The 13,333-nt window shown below is 39.6% G+C and overlaps 1 protein-coding gene across 1 annotated transcript in view; it reads right to left on the bottom strand.

Annotated features, from left to right (window-relative positions):
- IQCA1 (IQ motif containing with AAA domain 1) overlaps positions 1–13,333 on the bottom strand; it is a 108,413-nt gene that overhangs the window by 86,877 nt on the left and 8,203 nt on the right. The window contains exons 3-5 of the mRNA XM_054172964.1: positions 12,238–12,351; positions 9,927–10,115; positions 9,138–9,209 (exon numbers count right to left, since the gene is read on the bottom strand). Of these exons, the coding sequence (XP_054028939.1) occupies positions 9,138–9,209; positions 9,927–10,115; positions 12,238–12,351 (375 nt within the window). The remainder of the gene's footprint in view (positions 1–9,137; positions 9,210–9,926; positions 10,116–12,237; positions 12,352–13,333) is intronic.

Genomic DNA, 13,333 nt, shown 5'->3' with positions numbered 1-13,333 from the left:
AACCTTGTAGAATAGCTTATGAAAAGAAGTCCTGTTGTATTTGTCCTTCATAGTTTGGGTGTGTTTGGTTGTATTCCTCTCTCCCTGTCCCCCTCCCTCAACCCCCCCCCCCCCCCCCCCCCCAAATTCAAAGACTCTTTTACTACAAGAAAACAAAATAAACAGGAGCCATTTCTACCAACAAGAGTCCAACTACCCACTGTTGGTAATCCACTAAAGAAAGGAATAAAAGAGAACAAGGAAAAGTAGATGAGATTATATTCTCATTTGACTTTTTTTTTCTAATCCTGTTGATATCTTGCTATTAATATTTTCTAAATTAAAATACATGGAAAAGGGTTTATTTAGATGGAGGAAAAGGCTGTTGCTGATGTGAAATGTGCTCTTGTTTGATTGTTTCCACTGCTGGGAAAGTAGAATTGGCTCAGAACTAGACGGGCCAGATAAGCTGGAGAGGAGGCCAGGTGCTGGAGAATAGCCAACAAGATAGGATGACATGGCAGGTATGAAAAGACACTTGATCTGAGTGGGAGCCAGCACTGCCAGGCAAGCTGTTGTGATGAGTAGCAGGGAGATACGTTAATAACAAATGACATCCTTTGAAGTCGGTGTAGCAGTGGACAGACAGCTGCCAAACCAGGGGCCGCTCCTGTGTGCAAAAGCTTTGGCAGCGACATGCTCTAGCTCAGATGGGTGAGGGAGAGCATGAAATGAAGGGCAGAGCTGGCTGTGATAAATGAGTCCTGAAGGATCTGTGGCTCTCTAATGTGGAACATATGCAATGCACCCTGTTTATGAGTGAAGACCAGGAGTCCAACACATGTCAGGAACTGAAGGCTGGCTCCTGTTTCTGGGGAAGGAGGGCACGAGTGCTGAACAGCAATAGGAAATCACGCCACAGTGAACAAATGTGAAGTACAGCATTACTGGTGAACATATAACTGGCCTGACTTCATATTTTGTTACTAGCTGAGAGGCATCCCCGCCTATGGCAGGGAAGTTGGAGTAGGTGATCTCAAAAGTCCCTCTCAACCTAAGCCATTCTATGAAATCAGTGCAATTCCATCATCCAAAAATTAATATGACTTAGGGGAAACAAGCATGAGGAAACAACGAGAGAACTCATGTATGTGGGCTAACAAGTAAAATGGAGACTATCCTAAAGACTGCTTCCCCAGCCTATAAGAATGACCCAAGCGTGAATGATCAAGGAGAGGAACTGGTTGGTAAAGTATAGGTAGGGAATAAGAAGTTGAATGGAGTGTGGAAGGGAATTTAGCAACACAACCTAAAAATAGGCACTTCAGTGGCAGGAGCTGCTGAAGAGATGTAACAAGATGTCCAGAGGATGTAATTGTACTATTGCTTTAGCAGGCAGTTCTTTACAATTTGTTGTTTGTTTGTGATGCATTTTCATAGAAAATGTTTTTCTTTTGTCAAGCAGAAGACAAACTGAGGAAAGAAAATGGAGTCCTCAAGCACGTAATGGATGATATTGAAATGTTTTAGACAATTACAACACCTTAAAGGCTATGAATAGTATATGTGATATGACATAGAGGACATTGCTTCCACCTTCTTGCTTTGTGATTGAAGAAAGCCACTATCACAGAATCACCAAGGTTGGAAGAGACCTCAAAGATCATCAAGCCCAACCCATCACCACAGACCTCATGACTAAACCATGGCACCAAGTGCCACATCCACTATGAAGCTTTCTGTCTGTGGTCCACAATGTTCTTGACCTAACTGTAGGAGTATGCATTATCCTAAATCTCACCAGCTTCAGAATGTAACACATTCCTAACCTTGCCTCAGCAATGAGGAGACAAATGCAAAACCTGGGGTCTTGCATTAATCTTCAAATACTCTTGGATCTTCAAATAGAGATAGAGTCTATGTGACAGTCCTGACAGAGTTTCTTCGCTATTGTCAAAGAGGAGACTTCAGAAGTGTGTGTGTCTGAAGAAGCTTTAATCATCTGAGGATGCAAGAGAAAACAGGTCGGGAAATGGCAGAAGAGCAGTGCCAAGACAGATGGACACTGTTGAGAGGAAGATTTCAAACAGTTCCAGCAGTAGTGCTTTTCTAGCCAGTCTTTCACCTGTGCCTTCCAATATTGCAAATTAACTTTACATGTGTCCCCATGCTTGTTCTGGAGCTCTAAAGAGTTATACTTCGACCATATGATGAGCGCTGCTTATATAGCCCTCTATACTTAATGTGCATGTTAAGGAAGACAAAAGGCAATTTATTTCTAACATCACTTCTCTCAGTGCCCCTAATGTTTCTGCTTCTGAATCAAAGGGAGGCATTCTACAGTAAGACACTAATAAATGGCATTTCCTTGGGGGAAGAAGCATTTTCCCATCTTTAAGAAATTTCTTTGGCCATGTGAAATTCAAATTTGTTAACTTGCCCTACAAACAGCAACTCATTTAGAAACAAATTACAAATATTAGATGGAGACAGTGAACTTGATAATGCAGTGCTGCCACATCAGTTGTAAAATAATGCATCTTAATGAAGGCTTCCCATGTGAATAAACCATTATATTTACAAGCTTTTCACAGTTAATGACCCAGAACTGGATAACGAAACTCACATTTTTAGTGTGGTCCTCTGTCAGCAAAAGTATACATATTAATAATTGATGTTGCTGTAAAAATAGGACATAATATGAAGATTCCTGAGTTTGTGGGGAAAATAGGACTACATGGTCCATTAACTTAAAATGCTTATCTAATGTTTGATGGGCTTTGTCTTTAAAATCCTTGTTTAAATTAATAAGGCAAAATGGACATTTGTCTAAAAGAGAGTTTTATTCCAACTCATCAGTCACAAGTATGCTGATGAGAGCACTGCTAGATTTTTCTGTTCTTCACTCCTCCTTCCTCTAGCCTTCCAGAAGATAATGTGGGTGTTATGAAAGCAGAAGATCCACAAGCAGAAGGAAGATGTTGCCTACGCCTCCCAGGTAAGCCAGTGTGATCAAAGTCTCTGTACGTTTTCCCTTTTTGACTTAGGAACTCAACTGCATAGATGGATCTTTCCTAGCTTGAAAAGCTGCCTTTCTGCTTAGTCAGCTCAACAGCTCTTTCCAACACAGCCTGCTTTATTGTTCATTATAAAACACTTAGAGGTGTGCAGGCTGGCTGAACATGCTTAAGGCTACAGCTCTACATATAGGAGGCCCCATGCTGTGGAACTAACTGCTCTTCAATTGTTCCATTATGACTACACTTACAAGGGAAGACAGTCTTCATTTCAAAGACATAAATACATTTCATTTTTACTTCATGTTTTAAGGCTAACATTCAGATTATGTCTGAAAGGTAGATTTACTGCAGCCTTTAGTTCTGAGTACTTAATTTAGGACAGCTTCTTTTCTTAGACCTGAAACACATGCTGCATGGGTTTATGGGACTTCTTCAGTAAATGTTCTGCTGCAGATAGTATTGCTTATGATTGTAATCCTTTGAAAGATGTTCTAGTTGTGTAGTATTTTGGTTGTAGATGGCTGACTTTCAGTACTAATATAGTTTGCTTCTCTGGAGGGCTTCATTTCCTAAGGAAACTAAGTACTTTTAAAGCAAGTAGTTTTAACGGTCACTTATTTTCATCAGTAGTGAAAGCAAGATTTTGCATTTGGACATGGGCAAGTAACTCCTCACTAGCAGACTAAAAGAATTTACCACCTAAGCAACTAAGGTTCTATTCTTATAACTTATTCTAGTCAATGTTAAACTGTGATTCAAATAATCTTTAAAAGCTCAATTGGTTGTTCAGCCTCGAGAAGAGCAGGCTCTGGGGAGACCTGATAGCAGCCTTCCAGTACCTGAAGGGGTCGGGACAAGGGGCAATGGCTTCAAACTAGAGAAGGGCAGATTTAGATTGGATATCAGGAAGAAGTTCTTTACTATGAGGGTGGTGGAACACTGGAACAGGTTGCCCGGGGAGGTGGTTGAGGCTTCTTCCCTGGAGAAATGCAAGGTAAGACTCCACGAGGCCCTGGGCAACCTGATCTAGTTGGGATATCTCAGCTGACTGCGGGGAGGTTGGAGTGGATGACCTTTGGAGGTCCCTTCTGGTGTGGACCATTCTATGATTCTATAGGAGTTAACTATGTTCTTTCCTTCTTTTTTCCTCAATATCATTTGTCTGGCTGTGGGAAGCATGTACTTTAAAGAGGTCTCTCATCTTATGAATATTGTATTCATGTAGGTTCCACAGTACACAATTGGTGATAGCCACATCAATTATATGGCTCAATTCCTAAATTAGACAAAAAAAAAAAAAAAAGAAACAACTAAGCAAAATACATTGCATTCATTACAGCTTCCCTACTATATGATTCACTTCAATAGCTTTGCCAATTAAAGTAATTGTCATATACATTCAAACAAAGCATTTGTAGTAAGAGACCTTGTTAGAAAAATATTGAAGATGGCTGGTTTATAGATTTTTATTATATACATATATATATATATAAAATATTGACATGTAGCACTTTTTAATAAGACAAAAGAATATTTAAAGTGGAGAGAATCTTTATATTCATGACCATATAAGTTTATATAATTTCAGTTATGTTTATTTCTGATGTTATACCTAGGCATGCTGTCAAACTTGTACTAAAAATGGCAAGTACGTTTTGGATCCTGAAAGGCAGTGATTTCATTGTTAGTGTGACTCCAGCCAATGAAAGCTAAATTATTTAGTGGGCTCGCTGCTTCCCAGCGTCCTTCTATTTAAAAAATAAGCAGGTTTAAAATTTCTATTGAAAACAGGACAGATTAGCTATCACTGTTTAGATGTATATGTATGCCTGGTGAAATAACACACAACTCTGTGCTGACATCTGAACATCATCTAGGCTGCAAGTAAAACAAAAGTCATTCTAATCTTATGCTTGATAAAAACAGGCCTGGTGTGTACCACTACTGGAACTGCCCACTTTCAAGAGCTGGCGAAAACTTTCAGATTTCACTTACTTAGAGAGTTTGCAGTTTAAGTCCCATATAATATTTATTTAGCCACAGTCTATAATGTTTACACAGAAGGCTATTCTGGGAAATGCTAATCTTATTTTTTTTTTTCCTCTGACTGGATGAAATGAATTATATTTATCAGGAGTTCACAGAATAAGGAATGTTTGGCAGAATATTTTCTCAGATATAAATAAAAGCGTTATCCAACACAAGATGCCTAAATTAGGTTATGCTTAGAAGAGGTAAGGAGGAGAGAACATTTTTTTCATTTAAGACCACATAGACCCTTTCATGTGAAAAGGATAAAGTGGAAGAAGAATGGTGGAAATAGCATGTGAGAAAATCATGGGTCAGCACATATTGTGCCACTAACTTTTTGGTAAGGGCTGAAATCATGGAATAGAGCAGTGTGAGAGCTGTGTAACTGTAAATCAATAGATGTGTCTCTGAGACAAGATGTGTTTGCACATCCACAGCATGCAGGGCTTAGTCCTATAATTTGTTTAAGCATTGGGTCCAATTGAATAGTTTACTTGTGCTCTTTAAGTGTGCCTGGAGAAGAGGAGGCTCAGGGGAGACCTTATTGCTGTCTACAACTACCTGAAGGGAGGTTGTAGCCAGGTGGGGGCTGGTCTCTTCTCCCAGGGAACCAGCAACAGAACAAGAGGACACAATCTCAAGATGTGTAGGGGGAAGTTTAGGCTTGATCTCAGAAAGAAGTTCTTCACTGAAAGAGTGATTGCCCATTGGAATGGGCTGCTCAGGGAGGTGGTGGGGTTGACATCCCTGGAGGTGTTTAAGAAAAGCCTGTATGAGGCACTTAGTGCCATGGTCTAGTTGATTAGTTAGGGTTGGGAGATTGGTTGAACTTGATGATCTTGGAGGTCTCTTCCAACCTGGTTGATTCTGTGAAAACATGAGAAAGGAGATGTCCAAGCCTTCCGATTACTGCCTTAAAGTGGCAACAGTAGGCTGAGTCCCTAAAATGGACTCCCATAAATCAGTCTGATTGCAAACTGTTTATCCTAACACTTTGTGTTAAAAGCAGCTTTTTCTCTTTCCAGTAGCCTGTGTTCTGGGATTGTAACTTCCTGGAGAGTCTGTCAGGGAAAGCACTGAGTGCACAATCGTTATTAGGCCTGGGCTGTTTTGCACCACCTTAAGAGAAAGCAGTTGCCAAAAAACAGTTCACACATCCAGTTAAACAAGGCTGATGGCTAGCTTGTGCTGCAGCAAAATGAAACAATCACAGAAACCCCTAACTAGGGTGTGTTTAATGAAAGGGAATTCATAAATGCCAGAAACAGACAAGCGTCAGCATGCACCAGCTTTAAAACTGGAACAATGGTATGTTACAAGTGGGATGTGACAGTAGAGCAAGGAAATGCAGGTTTGTTTGGACAGCTCATGCATGTTTTCAAGACAATCTAATGTGTTCTCTTGCAATATCAGTGTGGTTGGTATGGCTTAAACACTGGTCTATGCCTGGAACACTGGCTATGGTGGTTATGCTGGAGCTGGTAGTAAATAGCACTGTGGCAGGAATGTGGGGAAGATCAGGAAACCAGTCAGGATACAGTTATGAAGATATATATGCTCTTAGTGAGGCTTGCTTCTCTTTACAAATTAAACTGGTATTGCACATTGTGATTTATCAGAGATTTAGAAAACATGTGCTAAGGGAATTGTGCTGTTTCTGCAATTAATCTTTAATAAATAATAATAACAATAATAATGAAGCTTTACTTTTGAGGCAAGGAAAATCTCTGGAACATAGGCTTCTGCTCTGTCATTGAGCAAAAGATGAAATAGAATCGAATTCCAGAAAAGATACATAAATTTCTCTGAAGCAAGTAGACAGTAAAGAAAATAATCCTGAATTAAGTGAAAGACTGGACAATTCTTGGTCTCTGCACATATTTCCATATTTTTTTAGGCAAACACAATTGAAGTTTTCAAAAAATCATTATTCAGAACTTCAAATGGACTCTCTTTTTTTTTTTTTTTACAAAGCAGTCTTTATATGGAAGTAATACAGTTTTAAAACATCTATTATAATAAGAGAAATTATATTTTTTTGGCAGTAAAAATCAGGTCTCCTTTGGGATGGACTTGGGAGTAATGGATGGCTAAGTCTTCTAATTTATCTAAGTCGTGCAGCATTAGAAAAGCAAATTCAACATATTTACACATGAAGATCTGTGGTCATTTTTTAGAGGGCTGACGTGATCATACATCAAAGGGACTTGACCTTTGGAGCTCACTGCCTATCTATCAGTGTGAGCCAGCTTGCCACTCATTTCCTTTGGAGACCATGGAAGGGAATGTAGCATGAAAAGTAAAAGGGGAACACAAATGGGGATTATGAAAACACTAGACAGATGAACAGATTATTTAGAGGTATCATTTTTTTCCCCCCTACATCCTTTGATTATATGCTTGATAAAGACTAATGAGTCTGAGTGCAGAGTTGAAAACATCAATTCTCTTGGTCCTAAATGGAGGTCAGGAAATGAATACACTATATATGTGTTTGGTTTCAATTCCCCTCATCCCTATGATCATACAGATTTCCTCCCTGTGAACTAGGTTATTTACATCCTAGTTATCAGTTACTCCTACCATTTGCCACCATGAAGAGTGCTTGGCTGTGAACCTTCCAATAACTGATGCCAGACTTAGATATCCTTCCTAAGACTCTAGTTTTAAGACTCAGCAAAAACTGTCCTGGGATACGGTGGGAAATGATCTCTTGTTTTGCAAAAAGTACAGTTTCTAATCAATTTTCAGTATATCCCATATGTTCTCCACTTTAGGTCTGCACTAATTAAAATGTTGTGTTAAACAGAGGCAGAATTGGCAGCTATGTTGGCTACACTTACTGTTAATGACCAGCAGATATTAAAAGAAATAATCCATGATGTGTTGTCTGTATTTAACATGGCAAAACTTAGGTGAATGTACATGTTGCTTCCTAAAGATAAAATTCTGAGGTCATTTTTAGAAGTGATAAAATGTGCTTGGCAGATGTATGCTATAGGCACAATCAGTTTTCATAAACTTATAACATAGATAAGGGTGATTTCATTGCTGGGCAAAAAAAAAATCTTCCAAATTCTCTGGTAGAAGCAGAAAGCATGTTTTAATTCAAAATTAAATGAGTTTATAAATCAATCTTTTAAGAACTGTAGAACACAGGCACAAATAAACCTACTAAACATAGAGCAGTGATCAATGTTTCTGTAATGAGCAGCTCTACTAGAACTTGGTAAAAGGGCTGTGCTACTGTAGCTGGAGTTTGATGGGAGCTGTGAGACTTTACACCTGTTAGTGCTCAATGAAGGCACCTGAAGAATTAGTGGTGGCCAAAGAAAATGTCAACTGTGAAAAGTTTTTCCTTTTTCTCAGGTACTTGTTAGAAAGGAAGATACTGTTGGGAGGAGGAAGTGTACCTTCTCTAATTGTGGGAGAAAAAGGTTCCTTCTGGAAAGGATTCTTTCATTATTTTCTCTCACTTCAGGGGGGTTGGACTAGATTACCTTTAAAGGTCCCTTCCAACCCAATGCATTCTATGATTTATGTGATCTAACTGACCATAAGCAGCTGTTTGCTTCCCTTAATTTTGCAATTTGATGTGAGGACTATTCTGGTTATTTTTAAATGGAGTTATGGAACTACTGACATATTAACATAGCATTTCTAATGCCTGCTTTACCTACTCTTGATGTACACATGCCGTGGCTTGCAAAGAGCTGAGAGAAGAAGTCTTTGCTGCTTTTATTCCACTCCAAGAAAAAGGCAGCTCAAGTGTCTTGGAATTATTAATTAAAATCTGAATAATAAAATTTCCATTCTCTGTCATGCTTGGGTCAGATTCCCTAGAACCTGGGGTAAATTCCACCATGTCTGCTTTTACATCTGCCAAATATATTGGGCTGTGTATACACAGCACAAAAGCATGCAGCATAAGACAAACTGCGCTACCTCTGGGCTATCTATCACTTCAGTTTAGCTCTGTACCCCTTAGAGACGCCTTTTAAAATAGGAAGAATTTTAGAAATGAATTTCTCATCTTCTGCTAAATTACCAAAGTCTGAAGAACAAACAGACTGTGACATTTTATATTCTCTAGGCAGCACTACTTACCATCCCCAGAAATATCATTTCCTCTTCTCTCATTTTCTGTGTTTTCTGGCGCTGGTTATATCCACGCCAAACCTGAATTGTAAACAAAACTCTAATGAGATAAATGGGCCTTGTTACAGCTTCCTTTACTGTGGCAGACACAGGAAAAAACAAATAGAGGAAGGAAAGGCACAATATACAATTGAAACTATTGCTCTTTAACAGGTTGCCATCTGCTATTTTTTTTTAAAAGTCCCACAGATTCTGAGGTTTGTTACCCTCTCACACTGGTATATCTAGCTTCTAAACATTATACCAGGGTTCCCAGAAATGTTTAGACCTCAGAATTTAGACTGAGCTCCCATTCTAAACCAGCTCAACAGCCTGAATTATTCATGCCCAAGGACTTTCTGGTATTTAGCACTGATTTCCTTTTGTCATCTTTTCAACATATGGAATGAACTTTTTCCCTGGAGATCACAGGAAAAGGCATGAATTCTTTGAGACGGACTGGATTCCAAGGGGATGCCAGAAAGAGCAACTGAGGTCATAAAAATCAGAATGGAAGAACAACATGTAGGTTATAAAGTCATCCTGCATTGCCAGTGCAGGACTTTCCATTGATCTCGCATCCAGGGTCCTGTCTCATTTAATTAAGTGGTTTAAATCAAAAATTATGTATTTCACCTTGGTAGATACCCTGCCAGCCATCATTTCAGAATGCTTTCCATGTGTTTCTGTCTACTGCTGTTCCTCTGAACAAAACATCATTTGGTTCTGCCGGAACTGTTATTAAACCAGAGATCCCACCTTTTGAATGCAAGTGGCAGCATCATCTGGACTTGGACCTGTCTCAACCTGAGGTTCAGTTTGATTTTGTCTCTTGTCTTCAAGGTAAAGTTTCTTCATTAATGCTGCTCGACAACGTCCTTGTCGAGCCCGCTCTGCAACCTGGATCAATCTAGCGGCTTCTTCAGTTGTCATGGTTTCGGCAGGTTCCTTCAACAGCACAGCAAAAAGGAACGGACAAAGCAAAGTAGTAGAGTTATACATGTTCTGTTAACTGCTTACCTCAGTTAAAAAAATGTAGGCAAGAAGTTTATTCATAGTTTTGTTTTCTAATACCAAAAAATGCCCATCACAAAGAGCAGAGACTCCTGCCTCAGTGCCATCTTGCACTATCCCGAAGGTCTGATATTTTGAGAAATGTTTTCCTGAGGACATTAAGGATAAAGCAAACCTGATGTTTTCCTTGGCTCACATAAACACCTGATGCTATGGTGGGAAGCAATGGCTCTGTATGGCTTATGAATATTTCAGAACTTTATCCATTTAAGGAAAAACAACCAACCAAGCAAGCATGTGAAGAACCATAGGACTTTGTCCTCCTAAAATGCAAAATTCTTTGACTATGGAATACCTTCCTTTTGCTTTCTGAAAGGGTGGTCTTCTGATGGCGCTTCTTGGACCCTAGCTCCATTGCTGCCTGGAAGGACAGACTGTCCATCCCAAACAGAAGAGGTTTGGAAAAGAGTAGAACACTGCAGCTGGAAAGAGATTCTCCCCATTCTCACTCGTAAGAACTCTTGTTAACCCCTCATGCTCCCTATGGAAAAGATGAATTATTGTCCTTTGTTGACGTTAATCCCCTGGTTGGAGACCGTTCACATTAATACTGCGTGGAGCTTACTAAACGTTCATCAGGACTCTCTATAACAGAGTTACATACAAGGACAAAAAATCTGCAGACCAGACTCCACTGGTAAACTTCACTGTTTTTGATCTATGTTAAACTGCTTGTAACAGCACTGCCACGGACACTGAAGAATGCAGTGGTCTGTTACACAGCAGTTAGGATTTCCTGAGTGTACATGGCTTGTACAATGCATGCAGAAGTGCTGACAACCCTCTAATAATCCCAGTGGTGATTGAACAGGAAGTGCAGCACAAGGTGCTGGACTTGTACTGTGTGAGATTATTTTATTCATATTTATTGAATTCCATGCCTCTCTTGCAGCATCCTGGAAAGGGAGACTTGAATGTTGTCAGTCTGGGGCTCCCAGGTGAGCTGGCTGCACACCAGAAAAATCTGTCACAGATGCCATGCTGAAGAGGGATGAAAGCAGAGCAAAAAGTCTTCAAGATGTAATACGCCAAAATAAACCATCACCACAGACCAACATCATACCACTAGAAGAGCAGGGAATTTACCCAGAGATTTACTGTGGAGGTCAAGAGGATTGTAGCTGCCCATTAAAGCAATCTAGCAGCAGGCCTGTGTTCTGTCTCTGCAGACTGCCTCTGACTGGTGCTGTTTCTTTCCTTCCCTTCCTTGCTTTGTGGGATCAATATGCAGAGTTCCCCTACCAGTACAATTACTGCTGAAGAATTCAGCAGTACTGGGGCAATACAGCAGTTTGACAAAGGGGTCTGATCAGAACTGTCACTTATAGGTATAGCATCTATGAATCTAAGTTATCCAGACATGTAGGCATAATTGTTTATTTCTAGGGGTTAGGAATGACTGCTTGTAGGCAATACGCCGTTTCCAAAAGGTCAAAAGTGTATCAAATCCAGAACAGTCTTTACTGGAGTGCTCATGGACTTCTCTGTAACGACTTTTGCTCTGCCAAAATTCAATTTTCTACCCCTCCCAGCAGCTGCAGCTCTATAGCTGCACCGAAGAGACTGTAGCCATTGTTCAGAGGTTATAAACAACTGAATGCTAACAGTTGTGCTGACCTGAACTCTGAGTTCTGCCCGTTCCAGTTAGGAATTCTGGTTCAGTAAATCTTAAGCCCAACTTGACTTCAGTAGAACTAATTATGTGATGAGAGTTAGCTAGACAAACAAAGCACCTACTAAACTTGGCCGAAGTGCTGCCCTTTCTCTGACACTCATACATAAAACAGAGTCAATTAATTTCAGTCTTAACCAGACTCAAGATGTGACTGGATATTGTTGGACAAGAAAACTTAATGTTACTTTCTATTTGTGCCTTATCTATACAGAGACTTTTCCTAACTGTTATAAAAGTACTTTTCAGAGGCTCATGTTCAGATGTGTGGCTAAAACCTAAAAATATTAAGTGTGTGATTATGTAGGCATGTGGTATACTTACCTGTATTTGCAAGCCAGCATTAAGTAAAATCTGATCAAGCATTTTCTCTCTCTGCTGCAGGACTTCCAGTCTTTCTTTAATGAAATACCTTGGGATAGGTACTTCTAAGACTTCCTAGAGGAAGAAATAGTCATCAGATGCTTTTTAGAATTCCATTAAAATCATATTATGTATTGAACATCTTCAGAAAGCAATTAAACTGGACTGAGGTGGTTCAATATTTTGGAGTGTTGAGGAATTTGACCTCTGTAACAGCTGCTGAGCTGTTACTTTGCAATTACTTAAGGCCTAATTCAACAAAAACAAATAAAGCAACTCCGTTTCTGAACTGTGACAGCTCAGAAATATTTCTTTTTATAATGGCTCAATTATATTATCAAATTATTAAAATACTTGGCAGAGCCGTCAGAAATTTAAACACAATTTCCACTGAACTGAATACTTCTGGTTGTATGATCATCCCACTCAAATCAACATGAAAAATAGATCTGTTCTCTTGCATATTTTTGACCATTTAAAGAACCAAAGCACATTTGTTTGTCTACAGATATTTCTACCTGTAGAGAAACTGTCATGCTGTGACTGGGATATCTCTCCCCTCTCAAAACCAGCTATGACTGGAGGTGGCTGTCTTTAAACATTTCCATCACAAAAAAAGACACCACTGATTCACATTTTTATCTATTCTTCTCCTCTAGAATTTTACTGTTGTTGAGAATTGAAAAAAAACACAGACAACAAAACTTCCCAAATGATGCTGTGGAGTGACAACCAGTACTTTGTGTCAAAGAGTGGAGACAATTCTTCAAGCATAATTTCTGGCAAGTACACCTCTTTGGGGGAGAAATGTCTTCACAGGTGTAGTTCATAATTGTGCCATGTTCCCTGTATACTGTTTTCAGGAACACCTAAAAGATAAGTGTTCTTACCCAGAAGGACAGAAAGAGGATGGGTGAGATGAGCAGTAGTTACCACGTCATGCTTCTCATAAGGAGTGGCATAGTCCTCAGGTATATGTGGGGGACAGGCTCTTTTGCCCAAGGAGCCTAAGAGGCTCAAGGCTTGATGCTGCACTCTTGGCGCTCTCTCTTCTATT

The sequence above is a fragment of the Dryobates pubescens genome, chromosome 2 (assembly GCF_014839835.1).
Source record: "Dryobates pubescens isolate bDryPub1 chromosome 2, bDryPub1.pri, whole genome shotgun sequence".
Taxonomy (NCBI): domain Eukaryota; kingdom Metazoa; phylum Chordata; class Aves; order Piciformes; family Picidae; genus Dryobates; species Dryobates pubescens.
This window is presented reverse-complemented; position numbering and strand designations above follow the sequence as displayed.